Source organism: Pteropus vampyrus, unplaced genomic scaffold (assembly GCF_000151845.1).
Source record: "Pteropus vampyrus isolate Shadow unplaced genomic scaffold, Pvam_2.0 Scaffold32, whole genome shotgun sequence".
Taxonomy (NCBI): domain Eukaryota; kingdom Metazoa; phylum Chordata; class Mammalia; order Chiroptera; family Pteropodidae; genus Pteropus; species Pteropus vampyrus.
Genome location: NW_011888813.1, coordinates 990,618 through 1,010,236, shown reverse-complemented (window position 1 = coordinate 1,010,236; position 19,619 = coordinate 990,618). Strand labels below are relative to the sequence as shown.

The window sequence follows — 19,619 nt, the reverse complement described above, 5'->3', positions numbered from 1 at the left end:
ATCAGTGAGAAAAGAACAGACTTTAAAATAAATGATCTGATAAAATTGAGCATCCAAGTAGAAAAAATAGAAACTGCACTCCTATCTCACATTGTACAATAGTCGATTCTAGATGGAATTGACCTAAGTATCAAAGGAAAAACTATAAAAACTTTACAAGATAATACAGGAAAGCATGTTCAAGACTTTGGAACGAGGAAGAATTTCTTAATCAAGAAACAAATAGCACTATCTATAATAAAATAGATTCATACTTTTTTTACTTAAGAATTAAAACTTTCTGTTCATTAAAATGTACCACATTGTTGGAGCATAAAGACAAGCAGAGCAGTAGAAGATGCTATAGACGGAGGACTAGTTTCCAAATCACATGAAGAATTCTCACAAATCAACACAAAAAAGGACATATAACTCAGTAAGAAATGGACAAGAGACTTGAACAGGAATTTCACCAAAGAGAAAATCAAAGGTATGTCTTCATTAGTAATCAGGAAAATGCAAATTAAAATCGATGCCATCATTACGTAGCTGATGTAAATTTTACACTACAAGCATATCAAGTGTTGGAGGTGGGATTATAAACTGAAACAACTGCTCTGGAAAATGGTTTGGCATTATCTGGGAACAGAAAGATCCACCTACCTGTAAATGTGCAATCTACTCCTAATGTATACTCTAGAGAAAGTGATAAAAAAATATTCAAAGCTGCATCATTCATGAATAACCCCAAACTGGAAACAGCTCAGATGTTCATCAACAGCAGAACAATAAAGTCTTGGGCAAGTTAGCCAGTATTCTAATAAAAATAAATTATTAATAATAATAACAATAGCTAATACTTATAGAGCACTCTATGTACTCAACACTATTCTAAGATTTAATATACAAATAATCATTACAAATACTATATAGAATTTACTATGCACTATATTGGGTACTGTTCTAAATAGGCTTTATTTATAGTCATTTTATCTTCACACTTAACCTTTAAAGAGGTACAATTATTATCCCCATTTTTTCAAATGAGGAAATTGACATCAAGAAGCTAATTAACTTGCTCAAGATCATACAAGTAGTGGTGAAGTTGAGAGTCTACCTTCATGGGGCATAACCACTAGAAAAGGCTGAACCTTAAGTAAAACCATCAGCTAAGGAGTTAATCAGTAAAGGGAGGCTCAGGAATTAAAAAATAAAAATAGGATAAGAGGCAAAGTCCATCGTGGATACTAATTATCTCAGAGGAAGTCAGAGGAAACTTGGAGCAGAGATTTTCTTTTTAATAACAGCTTTATTGAGATATAATTCACATATCATAAAATTCATCCCTTCAAAGTATACAATTCAGTGCTTTCTATAATATTCATAGAGTTGCACAACCATTACCACCAAATATTTTAGGATGTTTTCAACACTCCAAAAAGAAACCCATAGCTATTAGCAGTCGCTTCTCTTTCTCAGTCCTCCCCTCTGCTCCTCTCTCCCTGGCCCAACCCCAGGCAACCACTATCCACATTCAGTATGGATATGCCTATTCTGGACATTTAATATAAATGGAATAATATACTATCTGGTCTTTTTTGGCTTCTTTCTTTTAATGTTTTTGAGGTTCATATATGTTGATTCATATATTGGTAGTTTACTTCTTCTTATTGCCAAATAATATTCTGTTGTATGGATATACCACATTTTATTACCAGCAATGTACAAGGGTTCCAATTTTTCCACATCTTCACTAATACTTGTTATTGTCTCTCTTTTTAAAGATAGCTATCCTAGTGGGTGTGAGTGATATCTTATTATGGTTTGGAGAAGAGTTCTTAACTGTAGGTTGAACTTGACCTTGAACTCCACAAGGGAAATCTTCCATCCTCAGTTTTCACCCACCCTCAGCCATTACCCAGCCTCTGCCAAGTCTCTCAGACTCCTGGTAGGAATGTGAGTGTGGCTGGTATGTGGAGCCATCAGCAAGGATAGGCTTACATCCTTCACTTTCAGTCAACCTTCTCATCAGTCACATCTAGGCCTGCTAGTTCCCTTGCTGGATGGATGCCCTAAATCAATTAAAAAAAAAATTATCAAAGTCTACCCATTATGAAGAAAGTTACTTTACCTTTGGGCTGAGCCTGGCCCTGCCCATTCTAAAAGGCTTCCGTTCTCATGTTGAGAAAAGATTCCTTCTCTCCACTATTCTGGATTCCTCCCAGAAAAACTCTCTCACCACTGGAGGTTTCTCTTATTGCCCTAGGAGGAATTTAACTTGCCTTTTCAGGAACAAGTATTTAGGGGTGGTTTATTTTATAGGGAAAGGGTAGAAATTCCACCGGCCACACAGACTCTGACTTCTATTATGTAAATACTAAAATATTCTCAGCCTCTTCTCTGAAGGAATAGCCCTATATCATTGTTGGTGCATAACTGGGTAATGGGTATAAAGATTCCTATTAGGAGCCTGTATGGATAGGATTTTGAGGGGTGGTCTCCAAGCTTATCTGTGTGTCTGGGGAGTCAGTAGAACCTAGGGATGTGAGTGTGGCTGGTATGTGGAGCCAGAAGGGCACAGCCATTGACTAAGTTCAGTCATCTTTTCTCTCCTAGGGATGAAAGAGCCAAAGACACTACCCACCTTGGGTGGCAGTCTGAGTAGGAAGGTCAAAGGCAGGTCAATAGATCAAAGACAGAGGCTTCTGCTGCTACCTCTGAGCCCTTTCTCATGCTGTTCCATCTACTTAAACAGCTCCCCGACTCTGCCCACCGCCCAAACCTCTGCCACTGTCTTTCTGGGCCTCACCTATTAATGGCACATAATCTTGGTCAAGTGACAATAGAGAAAGCATACTCCGACCCCCAGACCTGTTTATGTGCCTCTCCCTGGTACTTCTAAAGCATTTTGGGCTTGCCTCCAGCATGACACTTACCACATTCTGAGATTATCTTTTTATACCAGGGGCTGCAAATTCAAATGCCTACGGAAGCAAGATAATAAAAAATAAGTGAAGCATGTCAGACATGAGAATAATCCTGGCGTTTAAAAACAAAAACATTGTCCATTTTTCTTAAGTCATGCAGTTCCCTTGACCTACCTTTTATTTTCTTATAAGAGCATCATAGGTACATGAAGCAGTTTATTTCTTCATAAGAGACTGCAACAATGAATGGCCAATGACTCCCTCAGCTTTTGATCCAATAGGGAGTGGTGGGGACTGTGGCCTACATTCCCACATGGCAAACTGCATTCTAGATCATTGCTGCCATGCGAGAATGCAGGCCCAGTGTTGCCAGTTCTACTGGTTTTCAAAAGAAGTTGGAAATCCAGATTTTTACTAAAATTAAAATCTTAAAATCTCCCCATTTTTAAATGTCTGCAAATAATTCAAAAGTTTTAAAGCATGTGTAGGTCATATAGAACACTTCTGAGGGCCAGATTCAGCCCACAAACCCCAGATCTATCAACCCCCTAAGAGGTCTGTAGGACGGACTATGCAGTATTTAACTTTGTGCGTACTCCCACCCCTTCCCAAATGAGCACACGGTTTGGTACTGAAAAAGCACTTGATAAATTTTTGATACATTTTTGAAGACTAACAGCTAATATTTATTTAGTACTCACTGTGAGCCAAGCACTTAAGCACTTGACATTCATTATCTCATGTCATCCTCACAGCCTTGTGAAGTAGATAGACTTGCTGAAGTTTACAGAGCTAGGAAGCAAAAGAGGCAGGACTCAAATTCAAGTCTGTTTGATTCCAGATTTCTTAGAAAAAATCTTTCACTTGAGAGCCAGTATGGAATAGTGGTTAAGAACCAATTCTTTGGGTATAAGTTCCAGATTAGTCATTTTCCATTTGTCATTTGGGGCAACTTACATAACCTCTCTAAGCCTCCATTTTCTATCTGTAAAATGGGATAATAAGAGTTAACTACTTATCGGATTGTTGTAAGAGTTAAATAAGATAAATAGGTATAGAAGAGTACATCAACAAACAATAGCTATTCTTATCGTTCCAGTATTTTTCCCATTAGAGTTATTAAATCATAGCCATCTGCATACACTGTAGCTCCTTAGTCCACGAACAGGCACTTTCTGGTGGAATATCTCGTCACTAGAGAAAAGACAAGGGAGTCATGTAAGGAGTCACTTCAGGTATCAGATGGCTGTTTTCTGAGCCAGCAGCACACTTGATAGAAATGAACATGATCAAAACAAATGACAGTGCTCAGGGCAAGGGGCAAATTGTTCCCCTTCCAAGCTGTTCAATAGAAAAAGGGATAGTTATCTTGGGTCTAAAGCTTCATCTCCACTGGAGCCCTGTGTTTCAAATCCCCTTAAGGTTACAGCCAACTTTCAAAAAGAATAATTAAATCTGGAAAGAAATGGGGTCAAGAGGTCTCACGGTGCTTTTAAACAGGAAGTCTCAGAGCTAGAGAAGGGAAGGAGCTGAGAGCAAAGCTGCTTTCTTATGCATCAACCCAAAGAATTACTCAGTCCCAGGAAGAAGATATAGGAGCAAATTTCTCCAAATACAAGTTGACCCTAACTTTAAGTAATATACAATAAAAAAAATTGATTTTACTCATAAACTAACGCATTTCAGAACACTCGGCTTGCTTACTAAAAATTACTGTTATATTTAGTAATCTTATGAAAACAGATTGCATTCACGATAACAAAGAAGTGAAATACCTAAAAATCAATATTCTGAGAGATGTGTACAATCTATGTAAAGAAAACTTCAAATGTTATTGGAAGATATGAAAGATTTTAATATGTCAAAACCTAAAGTGTTCCTGAGACATAAAGTTGTAAAGATATCATCTCTCTAAGTTAATTTATGGTCAAGTCAATGATGATGTTTCTACAGACTTTTTAATAAAAGACTCAACAAAATAATTCTAATGCTCATTTGGGAAAAAAATGAATGAAAGGATATTATATCATACTTTTTCTTCATTTATTCATTTTATAAATTCTACATTTTGCTTGACTTTGCTTTTATAGGTTTGATATATTTCACATTCCATTAAATTCACCTTGTTCAGTGTACAGATCAATGGTTTTTAGTATATTTATGGAGTTGTGGTGCCATCAGCACTACGTAATTTTTCAGCACTCCAGAAAGAAACCCTGTACCCATTAGCAGTCACTCACTTTTCCCATCTCTCATCCCTACTCAACCCAGCCTCAGGTAACTATTAATCTTTGTCTCTAAGAATTTGTCTATTCTGGAAATTTTATATAAATGGAATTAGACAACATCTAGCCTTTTTTGACTGGCTCCTTTCACTAAGCAACATGTTTTCAAGGTTTCTATAGCAAAGAATTTAACCTTGCCCAGAGATCTGGCCTTTATCCTCAGGTTCTGGGAAGTAATCTCTAAGCTCTTGAAATGTCATGGCTAATAGGAGTGCCTTTGTTTGCCTGGGAGCCATGGGTCACCAGGTAGTCTTAAATTTTTGATTTAGTGTGGGGGCTGGCCGCATCAAATAGCCTTAGGGTGGGGGCTGGCCAGAAAGACCAGCAATGTGATATAAGGTGGGGGCTATAAGTCACACAGTATCAGTAAATGTCTAGAGGGGCTGGAGACTGAGATCAACCACACAGGCAATCAGTCATGCCTATATGATAGAGGCCCAATAAAAAATCTGGACACCGAGGCCGAGGTGAGCTTCCCTGGTTGACAATACTCCCTGCCTACTGTCACACACTGGTGCTGGGAGAGTAATGCTGTCCTGGCTACACAGGGAGAGGATAAGTAGATGCTCCACGTTTGGATCCTCCTGGACTCTGCCCTATGCACTTCTTCCTTTAGCTAATTTTAATCTATATCCTTTCCCTGTAATAATACCACTCACGGAGTTCTGTGTGTCCTTCTAAAGAATTATCAAATCAAAGAGTGGCTTTAGGAACCCCCAAACTTGCAACTGATGTTAAAAGTAAAGATAATCTCTTGTAGATGGCTCCCTCCAACTTGGCAAGTTGTCTACACGCGCTCAAGAGTCATTCATGTTTTCGCACATATCAATACTACGTTCTTTTTTATTGCCAAATAATAGTACATTATGTGGATATATCACATTCTGTTTATTCATTCATCAGTTGATACACATTTGGGTTGTTTCTACTTTAGGGTTATTATGAATTACGCTATGAATATTTGTATTCAAGTTTTGAGTTAGACATGTTTTTAATTCTCTTAGATATATACCAGAGGTTGGAATTGCTGGCTCATATGGTAACTCTAAGTTTAACTTTTTGAGAAACTACCAAACTCTTTTTCCAAAGTGGCTACACCATTGTACAATACCACTAGCAGTGTATGAGTGTTCCAATTTCTCCACATCCTCATCAGTACTTGTTATTGTCTATCTTTTTTATTTCACCCATCCTGGTGAATATGATTGGCATCTCATTGTAGCTTTGATTTGCATTTCCCTGATTGCAAATGGTGTTAAACAACTTTTCATGTGATTATTTTTCCATTCATATATCTTCTTTGAAGAAACATCTGTTTAAATCTTTTGTCCATTCTTTTAATTGGATTGTCTTTTTGTCGATGAAATGTCAGAGTTCTTTACATATTCTGGCCATAAGCTCCTTATCAGATGTATGATTTGCAAATACTGTCTCTCATTCTGTAGCTTGTCTTTTAATTGTCTTGATGGTGTCCTGTGAAGGAAAAAGTTTTCAATTTTGATGAAATTTATCTATTTTTTTCTTTTATTAACAGCTCATGCTTTGAGTATTATATCTAAGAATCCTTTGCCAAATCCAAGATCATGAACATTTACTCATAAGTTTTCTTTTAAGAGTTTTATAGTTTTAGCTCTTACATTTAAGTCTTTTAGTTAATGTTTATAAAAGATGTGGAGTAAGGATCCAACTTCATTCTTTGGCATTTGGATATTCAGTTTCCCAGTACCATTTGTTGAAAAGATTATTCTTTTCTCATCAGATGGGCCTGGTACTTGTCTTAGTTCATTTGTGCTGCTATAACAAAATACCATAAACTAGCTTATAAAGAACAGACATTTATTTCTCACAGCTTCGGAGACCAGGAAGTCCAAGATCAAGGTGCCAGCAGATTTAGTGTCTAGTGAAGGTCTGCTTTCTGGTTCACAGATGGCACCTTCTTCGGTGTCCTCACATGATGAAAGGGGAAAGAGAGGGGTCTGGGTCTCTTTTATAAGGCCACTAATCCCATTCGTGAAGGTTTCACCCTCATTACCTAATCACCTCTCAAAGGCCCCACCTCTTAACACTATCGCATTGGGGGTTAGGTTTCAACATATGAATTTAAGGGAGATGTGTTCATACCATAACAGCACCCTTGTCAAAAATCAGCTGACCACACACATGTGGGTTTATTTCTGGACTCTCAATTTTATTCCATTGATCTATATGTCTGTCCTTATACCAATACTACACTGTCTTGATTACTGTAGATTTGTAATATGTTTTGAAATTAGGAAATGTGAGTCCTCTAACTTTGCTTCTTCCCTAAATTTTATGTCCTCTGTCAGCCTACAGGAGGAAAAGCAAGGCTTACAGAAGGATGCTCCTTCAGAAAGAAGCAGCACTAAATGCACCCTGAATCAAAATAAGTTGAGGAAACATCCCAATAAACACATTTTGTATATATAAAAAAGAACATTTTCCTAATTAACCACAATGTCGTTAATACTTCTATGAAAATTAGCAAAAATTCCATAATGTAGTCTACTACCAATCCATATTCGAATTTCTCCAAATGTCCCAAAATCTTTTATATTTTCCCCTGAATTGAACCAGAATGCAATCAAGACTTTTACTCATTGCATTTGGTATATCTCTTAAGTCTCTTTTAATCTATTCTATTACTTTTTTATATGTATAACATTGACATTTTGAAGAATCTTGTAAAATGTCTCACATTCTGGATTTTTCTGATTGTTTCCTTGTGCCGTTTAACTTGTTCCTCTGTCTCCTGAATCTCTTATGAACTGAAAGTTAAGTCTGACTTGATCAAGTAATTAGAGAATTTCCATACAGAAGCACTCAATGTCAGAATGTCCTTCTATTAGTGATACTAAAGTAATGATAGCCAAATATCTCCATTATAAAAGTACACTTTTTCTTTTGCAGTCACTAAGTAACCTGTAAGTCCAGCCTTTTTAACTATACTTTAATGCAAAACAACACATTGCTTTTAAAATTTCTTTTAAAGATTGTGAAGGCATACGAACGACTTCTAACAAGGAAGAACAGTGAAGTGGGGACAGTACCACTATTCACCAGAGAATGAATTTAAATAAAGCAGCAATAATTAAAGCATAATGACATCAGAGCATAAAATACTGGCATTACAATAAATAAAAACATGCATCATATTGGAGAAAAGAATGTTAGTTGGAAGATACCCTAAAAATAAGATTGAGTTCAACTGCCTTACTTTACAAATATAAAACCTGAAGTTCAGGAAGCTAAATAAATGTTGTTAAAGCCAGAGAATAATTATTTTTTGAGTGCTTAACATTGTTCTAAGCACTTTACATGATTAACAATCAATTAATTGTCCCAAAAACTTTATGATATTAGGTTATAATTACTCCCCCCGCCTTTTTTTTTTTTTTCCAGTAAGAAAACTGAGAGAGAAGTTAAGTTTTCCTAGGATGTACAACTAGTAAATTAAGAAGCTGGGATGGAAACACAGGAAAGCTGACTCCAGAATCTATGTGTTTAACTACTATATCCTACTACTACTAGTTGTGTCACTTGCGGCTACAAAGCCACAGCTAGTTAGGAATCAAGTTAGGCTCTAGGTTCTCTGAAGACAAATTCCACTCTCTATCTGGAATATCAAGAATAGAGTAAATTGATTATTCCTTGCAACCTGGCGCAGCACCAATTGTGGCTGCGCTGAGCTTTTCTGTTATGAGCAGGCAGCTGCTAATTACCTGTGATAAAGAGGATGGATGCTGCAAGAAAGTTCCAGCACAGCTGAACACAAAACTCCTCACCCCACAAATGTGAATAAAGTACTTAGCCTTAGGGTATGATATCATATCACTAGTGCAGTAGATTTGCCTTCTTATTGCTATTAAAATCAGTTGCTATTCTCTATACACCCCAAGGACAGCGAGGGACCATGTCTGATAGAAATGCTTCACATGGATGTGCCTCTGTGAAAAACGAAAGTAGACTGTAAAAGCTCTTCTCCATCCCTTTCTTTCAACTCTACATCCCAGGTCTTGGTCTGTTTCTTACTGATTTCCCATGTTAATTATTTTAACCTTGTCCTCAGTGTGCTCCTTTGTCTCTCATCGCCATAGAAACTCATTCTGCCTTAAGAATAATCTTTCTTGCCAGTTTCTTGGACCCAGGCCCTCTATTTAAGTCCTCCTTCAGCTCCAAATCACCTGCTGAATTAAATCTAAGCCCCTTGATCTTGGCTTCTGGGACCTTCTCTAATTTGCTCCTCTTTTATTCTCTATTTGGAAATTACACATTAAAGTGGATCTCTGTCACCCAAAACATTAACTGTAATAACTAATATATTTACATAGTACTTTATAGTTGAGTAAAACATATTCACCTACATTACCTCAATTAAGTCTCATAATCACTCTATAATATATAACAGGTAACATGATCAGCATTCTAAGTCTGATAAAATTGGGGCCAAATAAGTTAAGTGTCTTGACAGTGATAACACAGCTTATTGGTGAAGCTATAGCTTGAATTTATATCTTCAAAGTCTCAGATCACGCTTATTACACCGATCTTCAATTTACCAAATAAGTCTTTTTCTCTTGTGGCTTATACTCTGTGTCAGGCAGGATTCTAAGATCTCTCTCCTCCCTTTCCACCATGTACATGGCCTGCATAATCCCTGAGGCTGTGAATATGAGATCAGTCCCGATTGTGTTTTGTTACAGTAGTCCCCCCTCATCCACAGTTTCACATTCATAATTATGTTATACCATTAGGCATATAGATTTTCAAAAGAGATACCCATATAAAATCAAAGTTAAGTAAAATCTGTGTAACTCTAAATTTGCAATTTTGGAAATACTGGTATAAATGCACAATGCATTTTCTCAAACAATATGTATGTAAATTTTTTAGCTTTGTCCACTAAAAAGACTTAGAAGCAATAATCAACCCGGTAACGGGCACTTGTAGCATCCAGGTTATTATCTCTAAATATCACTATCCCACTAAAAGAAGGGCTCCTTGGAGAAATGATTGATTCCAGGTCTAAGGCAGAAAAAGTATTATATGAGCTGAGAACGTCTTGTCACACCAAAAATAAATTCATCCTGGATATGGGTTACTTCTGCTGCTGCTGCTCAAACTAGTGCATTTGGTTTGGAAAAATTCAAAGAGCAGTATACTTAGAGTGTATGCATGCATATTCCTATATGTGTGCTATACTGCAATTAAAAGTTTGTTTCTTCTTTTTATCATGGAAAATTTCAAATGTATACAAAAGTGGAGAATACTATAATGAACATCCATTTCCTTGTCCAGCTTCAATATGAGCAAAACTCAGGGCTAATCTCCTTTCAACTATACTCCATCCATTTTCCTCTCTTAATGTTTTTTGAAGCACATGCCATTTATCTTACCACTTCATCAAAGAGCCTTCTGGGGTTTGTAGTTCATTATGTTTAATACATAATCTATGTAAAACACAATCTAAAACACATACATACATACATAAAACATGCATACATAATATACATCCGTGTTTTAAAGCTAACTAAAGATAACACAATACCTCCTTAGGAGAGTGTTTGGGGGTGGGGTCTGGGGGTAAGGGATAGAGTTTAAAGAAAAATTTTGAGTGTGACTAGAATTTTCAGACCATCCAATAACTCTCCATTCTCCGTTCTATTTTCTGTTGTTTTAAAACCCTGTCACTCTTTTACTTAACGTTGCTATATCCGGAAGGCTCTTTTTATTTGGGACTCCCACAAGGAAAATGATTCTGAGTGGAAAACAAAATAAAGCAGCTTAAAAGGCATCGCGACTTCGTTATTTTGCCTAGGGAACGCCCTGTCATGTCACAGTGTACGAGTGATGCATTTTCTTTCCTTAACTTAAGCGTTTATCCCAAGATATCAGCTTGGTCCGCTTAGAGTAGACCTAAATTGCAGTCGTTCAAAGAACTACAAATCCCAGAAGGCTATTCGGCCAAGGCGCCTGCGCATCGCGCGCTCCTTCCTTTCCTTAACTTGTCTCCGGGAAAGGCCCGCCCCGCGGTGCTGTCGCTCGCGCTGGAAGCAAGCGGAAGAAGATGGCGCTCACCAGGTGGGTTGTTGATTCGGGTCCTCGATACGGAAGGGTCTGGAAGTACCCTTTTTTCATTTCTCTGCCCACACTCTTCGGGGCGGTGACCGGGCCCAGGGCACAGAGCGACGTGGGCTGAGACGACGGCTAGGCCCTTCCGCCTCCCACTGCGGGGACTAGGCCTCGCCGAAGCTGGGGTCTTTCCTGAGTGGCTTCCCGGATTGAGTTCGCCCTCTCAGCAGGGCCTAAAGCAGAGGGGTAGTAAGTAGATCTCTGACCTCAGATGCCGAGGAAGCACACGTTTTCTTCGCTTAAGCATCTTGGGGTTGTGGACAGAGCTCCTTCAGGTCCGCGGCTTGGGTGGGCGCGATGGGGTTGTGGAGGGCAGTGGCTTCTTTGGGCGGAGTGAAGTGGGCGGGAGGCGACTGCCTGGCTTACGGCCGTTTGTCTGCCGAGCGCTCTCTTCGGTCTCTATCCCGAAACTAGGATTCCTGAAAAAAAAGAAAGGGGTGGGGGGAGCGCGGCACCGAACAGAGATTTTAAATTAGCCACAGTAGTGGCCGGTGTCTATTAATTCGCGCTGCTGGCCCGCACTTTAACTTTGGACCTTAGAATTTCTTCCGTGGATAGAACCGCTTCAGATTTTTGCTGTTCTCGGTTGTCTTGGTAACCGCATGTAACGTGGTCCCCGCCTTTAAGAAAAAGATGCTTAAGTGGGAGATTCCAAGGAATTATGTAACTCTTACTGGTCCACGATCTTGCTGCCCCAAAACTTTCCGTGCGAACGCAGTAGAAGTTGAGTGTCAAATGTTGAAAAGAAAGTAATCATTTTAGGACATTCTCTCGAAACTCCGTAAACACACTTCATTCTCCTCACACATATTTCCTGGCTGAATCTTAAAAATGTGTGAATCAGAAATTTCTTTTGGGAATTACTTTTGGGTGCCTTGCTCTATCCTGAAGCCTGTGTATATACAGAAGGAAATATGACAGTCTAGCTGCAGGGAAGATGGCGAACAAGGCATACAGATAAGAATCAACAGAATGCTTATTTGGGTAGTACTTAAGTGCAAAAATAATTAAATGGAATGAGCTGAATGGACTGGAGAGTTTCCTTTAGTAAATGTTTCAGGCATCAAACATTTAATTGAGTGCCCCCTAGGTGGAAGGCACTGTAACAAAGACTAGTGGAGTTACAGGAAAGCTTTTGTGGAAAAGGTAAAATTTGAAAAGGACACACAGGAAAAATGCCAGAGATATTGTGGGTATTGCAGTAGCAGAGTGCCGTCTTTAAGTAACTTGGGGGCAACATAGCTTTCTGATTTTTTTTGAGTGACTTCTAGCTGATTTGATTTTTAGAGATGGTCTCGTTTTCAGGTGAAATGTTATTTCCAGGATCTACCAGGGATTCTTAATAGCAGGAACTTGACATACTGATGTGTTACAGTCTTATTTTCACCAGTGATTGTTAGTAACCAAAGACTTTAAATTGTGCTGGTTTAATTGTCTAAATTCAAGTGTGTTTTAGGTTATATATCTAATAATATCACTTGCATTTAGTATGCTTTCTTTAGTAAAAGGGAATGCACTAAGATATCTCAACAATGGCAATATTGATATTTGGACTGGATAATTCATTCTTGTATGGGGCTGTTCTGTGCATGTTTAGCAGCATCTTTGGCCTCTACCCACTAAATACTGGTGGCATCCCTACCCCCTCTTTATCCCCCAGCCCCCAAATCTTGACAATCAGAATGTCTTCAGGCATTGTCACATATCTGCATTGTAGATTTTGCCACCAGTTGAAAACCACTGAGGTAGACTCTCAGCTTGCATGTGCAGCCTGCTATATACCACCTCTCCTCCGCTCTACTGTAGGAGTTTGCTTCTTTGTGGGAATTTCATCCTTACAGGGAACAACAAAGTTAAGACACTCTGAAAGGCTAGAATATGTTCTGACCTTAATCCAGACCAGTTTACCTGTTTACTGAATTGTTCAAACTCTGCTTTGCCAGGCTACCTGCTTTTTGATCATTTTAGCAACCAGTTTTTTCATTAGAAGGGAAAGAAAAATGAAACATAACTAATTTGGCTTTTTTGTAACTGTATTTGTATCCCTCTTATGTGTTGGATATATATGGTTTACTGAAAATAACTATGGTAGAAGCCCAAAACTTTGGACTCCATTTATCCATTCATTCACTCATTCTGTTGTTTGTTAAAGGTCTGCCATGTGCCAGGCACTACTGTAGTGAAGGTTTTACAGTATTGAATCAGGCCAACTCCTTGTCCTCATAGAGCTTACATTTTAGGAGAGACAGACTATATATAAGTTAATAAATCAATATGCAATTTTAGGTAGTAAGTACTAGGAATAAAATGAAGATGTGAGATGGAGTGCTATTTTGGATAAAATCCTCAAAAAATAGCTCTAGGAAGTTATAATTAAGCAGATACATGAATGCCGAGAAGCGGGCCCTCAAAAATCTGGGCAGGAGTTTTCTATAAAAGCACTACAGGAAAAAATGTTCTAGTTAGTAAATAGAATATTTTATGGCAGTGGGAATAGCAAATATAAATATCCTGAAATGGCTTGTTTAAGGAAAGGCAAGAAGGCTATAGTGACATAAAGATGGTGAGTGTGAAAGGTAGAGTGAACTTATTTCTCCTGCAAACATTTAAGTAGCCCTTGCTATGAGCTAGCCAATGCCTGGAGAGTTAGGGATGAAAGAAGGCATGATTCCTGCCCTCAGGTTGTTCATAGTCTAGTGAGAGAGAAAAAGGTAAATGGAAAGATGATTGCAGTACAGTAAGGTAGATGTTATAGTAGTGGTTAGTACACAGAGGGTCTTGTGGAAATACATATAGGGGCAACTAACCCAAACTGAGGAAATCAGAACAGCTCCAGATAACCAGATATTTATGGAACACATGTTGAATGGTATCTAGACACTGCAAGTGGTTCGTGGATTTTCTCATTTAATATTTATAACAATCTTATAAAGTAGGTAGTCTTTTGATCTGTCATTACAGATGAGAAAACTGAGGTTTAGAGAAGGTAAATAACTTTTCCAGGTTAGTAAATGACATAGGATTTAAACTCTGAGCTCTTAGCCGTCATGTTACCTCACTACCACCCACCTACCCCCACACTGGATTAGATCCCTGTGATGTGTGCTGTCATAGCACTCTGTACTTTTCCTTCATTGCTTAAAATAATTTGTAGTTACAGATTTGTGTGATTATTTGATTGTCTCCCCTGCAATACTGTAAGCCGTATTTCTCGGTTTATAGTCTCACTGCCTACCTAGTATAGTGCCTACACCCAAGTGATCAATAAATATTTTTGATTAAATAAGCTCTACTGTTTATTCAAATGTGCTTACTAAACAAGAATCACAAAGGAACCTTAACTTTTCCATTAAACATTCATCTACTGGAATCCTTTTGTGGTAATTTGGAATAGCTCTGTAATAACATTTATCATACTTAAAGGTTGTTAAGAATAGTTTATTTAGTAGAAAGACTGTTTTAAATAACAAATAACAGATTACATCTTTAGGCTTTAAATCTTTGACCTCTTAAATTGTAAATTGCATTCTAAACTAGATACCCTTGAGAAAGTGCACTTAAATATGCAACTTATGTTTCTCTTATCCACATTTTTATTACATTCAGTTCTAATCCTTGTTCCTTTGTATTGACACTAAAATAGTTAAAAGTTAGAAGCACAAGAGTAAAATAGTTAAAAATGAGGAGTATAAGAATAGCAAAGACACTTAAGAAAACTATATACTGGACAGTTGGCCCCGAGTCATTAAGAATGTTTACTTGCTTGTTACCAGAAAAGAAATATGAAAGCATAAAAACTCAATATGTTGTTTGTCTTTTATGTGAAATATCTGTTAATTTTTGATGCTGGGCACCGTTTGCCTACATTCTATTAAAATGTTTTTACTGTATGTCTCTGATTACTGATTTCTTTCCAGACATAACAAAATAACAGATATAGAATACTGCAATAAATCATTGAAAAATTTGCTTTTTTGCTCAAAGGAAAAAGTCTTATAGGAAAATAGTCTCTGGTGGCCAAATTGCAGTAATCAAATTAATTAAGAGTTTTAAAAATTCTGACTTTTATTGTCTTTGCTTATAGCTTTTTACCTGCACCTACTCAACTATCTCAAGACCAGCTTGAGGCTGAAGAAAAAGCAAGATCCCAAAGATCGCGACAGACCTCACTGGTCTCCTCCCGGAGAGAACCACCCCCATACGGGTACCGGAAAGGCTGGATACCTCGGTTGTTAGAGGTAAATAAGGATCTTCAGTTTGGATTTATAGTTTTACAGCATAAAATGCGCTGAAACTTTTTATAACACCTTTGTAAAATAAGTTTGAACACTGGAATCTCCACATACAAATGTCGACGTGATAGAAATTCTAATTGTGAGCTCTCAAGACATATACTCCCCTCAGAAAATTAATCTTTTTCTTCTTGCTTATTATCACTGCTTTGCAATCACTGGAGAATTATACTACTTTATGCGTCTTCTTATGTCAAATTATTAAACATACGAAAGAAACGAATTTACCTTTTATAAATCTAGGGATTATAGCATATGGAAAATAATGGGAAAGTAAGAAGGAAAAATAAAAGAGTTTATATTTGGGTACCTTTTTTTTGCCTCCTCCCTGCATGCACAATACCACACAACCCTGAAGAGACAACCTTCCTCCAGGGAAAGCTCTAGCAGCATTTCTTTTTTTGATTCCTGTTGGGTATAGTGGAAAGAGCTGACAAGGAGTTTAAAAAACAAACTGGTTTTGGATCATAACTGTGCTTCTTACTATTTGCGTGACCCTGGGCAAATCCTAACTTCTATTCATTTGTTTTCTTGTCTTCAATTTGATAATGTTAATATATGCCTAATATACATATTAGATAAATTTTTAGGAGATGTAAGAGAGAAAATTTGATAATTGACTTGGAGGCAGTGAAGGAGAAGGAAGGAATCTGGAATGTTTCATCAAGCCTTTTTTTTCTCCTCCCAATATTCATTCTGACACCTGTAAATTTTCTTTCTTCACATCCCAAGGAATATACCTGCCCTATTAAAAACTTTTAAATGCCTGTACCATTTATTTTGCACCCCGTTATTTCCATTTTATCACTTCGTTATATTTTGTCCTATGGTTATGATTTTTTCTTTATAAATGTGAAGTTCATGCCCTTAGCTTTTTTTCATATGCCTCCAAGTGGTAATCATAGTGACAGAACTAAGTATTCATTATATTGAAATTTGTTACATAGCACCCTGTAAGAAGCCATCTATATTCTCAGCCTGTCCTGTTTGTCATTTCCCCTACCTACCAGAACTTTTTATAGAGCCTGGAAAACAAATACCCAACTAGATCATGTCTTCTCCTAAATATTCCCTGTTTGTGTGATTTTTTTTCCTCAGCTATCCTCTGGTGCTTATTGTAGAGTGCAAAGGCAAGTCTTTCAGTTATTAAGGGATTTTTGTTGTTGCTTTTGTTTTTGTTGATAGTATAATTTATGAGAAACAGCAATATAAAATATCATCACAGAGGCTGTAATGCTCTCTGATCTGGGTCAAGAGGTAGTGATTGGCATTATCGAATAGAGCAGGGGTCCCCATCCCTGGGCCATGGACCAATACAGGTCTGTGGCCTGTTAGGAACCAGGTCTCACAGCCAGAGGTGAGCAGTGAGCAACCAAGCGAAACTTCATCTGTATTTGCAGCTGCTCCCCAGTGCTAGCATCACCGCCTCAGCTCTACTTCAGATCATCAGGCATTAGATTTTCATAGGAGCACTGGTCTCTGGTGCCAAAAAGGTCGGGAACTGCTGGGAAGAGGACTTGAGTGTCTCTTCTGAGGGATTATAGATAGTCTTCATTTGACCTCAGTAGATTATGGAGTTGGGGGTGGCAGGCATTTTATATACAACAGCTTTGCTTCCATTTCCACATTTTGACATTGAGGCACTATTAGTTTTTTAAAATCTTACTTGACTATTAAATGTTTCCTATATCTGGGTGGAACAGAACAGTTTATTTGAAAATCAAACCAAAATAGCCAGCTAATCTGGAAATAACCATGACTGCTTCTTGAGGGGAGTGAATGCTTTGCGGAAGAAAGCATTGTGTTCTAGTTTTTAAAGAAAAAGCTGTGATTTTCTGGCAAGTTAAATGACCACATGATGCCACATGTACAATTCTGAAGTGCTTATTATAGTTGAACTCTAGCACATCTGAGCATGTGTCAGATTGATGGCCTGGGTACAGGTAGCACATTTCTTGGAACTTTAACTATTTTTGCCTGATTTACAAGAAAATGTCTCTCTCAGCTTTATTATTTACTTTAAAAAATGTCAAACCTTTCTTTTGCAAGTACCTAGGAAATCACATATCCATGATCTAATGGGATATTTTTTTGAAGGAGGTCATATAAAAGTGGTTATTTTCATAAATTATTTTCCATCAAATCCCCTTTAAGTGATTAATTTTAATACGTTTTTCCTATCATTTCTTAGTATTGCATTGCCTTTTTTGCACTAAAAGGTATTTCGATTTAATTGGAAATAGAAAGTTTTTGAAGTCAAAAGATCTGCATTCAAGTCCTGCATATGCTAGCCGTGAGACCGTGGGAAAATTACTTAACTTTTCTAAACTTGAATTTTTTCCATATGAAAATAGGAGGTGTTGAAGAATTAAAAGAATTAAACAATATAAGAGTAGTTTGTATTTTGTAAATTGTATTAAAATACTAAGCACGTATTACTAAATTTAATAAAACTGTTTAAAAATTATATTTAATATTCATGTTTATTTGATGATCTTCTTTTGTAATTATTACAATTCATTGACAGACTTAACTTTGCTTGTTCTACTTTAGAAGTCTTAGTTCTCTCTTCTGAATAATTAATCACCATTAGAAATATGGTAAACTTATTTTGAGGTTTTTCCTATTCTATTTGTTTGCTTCTCATGGAATACCCAATACTGATGTCATGTTACTAAAACCTTATTCCAAGAAAAAAATCTTTGCATTTCTGCCCTAACTGTAGCTTGACCTGTTCATCAATAAGGAAATTATTTATGCTAAAACTGAACATCTTTTCCTTGTCTTAAGCATTTTGCTTAATTTTTTTCCTGCCACATATGTAAAAACCACATGCCTTGCCATGGTCTAGAATCCCTTTCATAATTTAGTGTTTGTCTACACATGCAGCCTTATCTCCTATGTATCTGCTCCTCTGTCTTCAATAAGCTACAGCCCCACTGGACTCTTGTTTTCTAGAACATGCTAAACTCATTCTTGCATCAGGGCCTTCACACTTGCTATTTGATCTGCCTGGAAAATGCAACCTTTAGATCTTCCCATGACTAATTTCTCATCGTTCAGGCTTTAGCGCACATTACCGCTTTACACGGGTCATCCCAGCCACACTATCGAAAGTAGCCCCTTTCTAGTCCCTTTATTACTTTCAAGGCATTTACCACAAGCCAGAAATATCTTTTTGATATCTTTGCCCACTGCAATGCACACTCCATAAGATTCCTGTTTTATTTATTGCCATATCTGTAGCATCTTGCATAATAAGGACTCAATAATTATTTATTGAATGAATGAATATGTCTTGAATGTCAAATTACTATTAAATATTCTTTTTATTTTCTTTTTAATATATAGGATTTTGGAGATGGAGGTGCTTTTCCAGAGATCCACGTGGCCCAGTATCCACTGGATATGGGACGAAAGAAAAAAATGTCAAATGCACTGGCCATTCAGGTGGATGCTGAAGGAAAAATTAAATACGATGCAATTGCTCGACAGGGACAGTCAAAAGACAAGGTAATCCTCTCGTTCATTTGTTCCCCGTTGATAGTTATTTTGTGAAGAGGTTTTTTTAATTTAGTGGAAATACTAAATCTCTGTGTGTTTAGTTTATGTTAAAAGTAACAGTGAAATATGCTTAGGCTAATTGAAGATATGACTTACTAACAGAATGAACATTACATTATGACTTCATAACAGCAATGGCTTTTTCCTTTGAAATTTTCCAAGTTGATAGCTTATATATGCTTCAGGTTTTTACTTATTTGTTTTAAATTTTAAAAACAATTATTTTGTAGTACTAACACCTTTCTAAATACAGGCAAATTTTTAAAGATTACAACCCTAGCACCCTAAAAAAAAATCAAAATTTAATTTCATCTGTAGCATCTTCTAACTCTTCTCCATGTACTTAAAAAGTACTTACATAAATAATTATTTTAATAATTCATTTGACTATAATTTTACACAAACTTTACCCTTGATTAAGT

The 19,619-nt window shown here is 37.1% G+C and overlaps 1 protein-coding gene and 1 long non-coding RNA gene across 3 annotated transcripts in view; one reads left to right on the top strand and one right to left on the bottom strand.

Moving 5' to 3' along the window:
* Positions 1-1,289: 1,289 nt before the first annotated feature.
* LOC105290102 lies at positions 1,290-15,373 on the bottom strand. 2 transcript variants are annotated; one of them, XR_895714.2, is made up of 4 exons: positions 11,288-15,373; positions 3,608-3,698; positions 2,916-2,963; positions 1,290-2,051 (listed from the first exon to the last, which is right to left on the bottom strand). It is a non-coding gene; the product is annotated as an uncharacterized LOC105290102 (long non-coding RNA). The 2 variants fall into 2 exon arrangements; XR_002779608.1 differs by lacking the exons at positions 1,290-2,051; positions 2,916-2,963; positions 3,608-3,698 and adding an exon at positions 6,017-6,664.
* Positions 11,164-19,619, top strand: part of SNW1 (SNW domain containing 1) — a 26,969-nt gene continuing 18,513 nt past the window's right edge. The window contains exons 1-3 of the mRNA XM_011357087.2: positions 11,164-11,290; positions 15,426-15,579; positions 18,985-19,146. Coding sequence (XP_011355389.1) covers positions 11,277-11,290; positions 15,426-15,579; positions 18,985-19,146 — 330 coding nt within the window. The 5' untranslated portion in view covers positions 11,164-11,276. The remainder of the gene's footprint in view (positions 11,291-15,425; positions 15,580-18,984; positions 19,147-19,619) is intronic.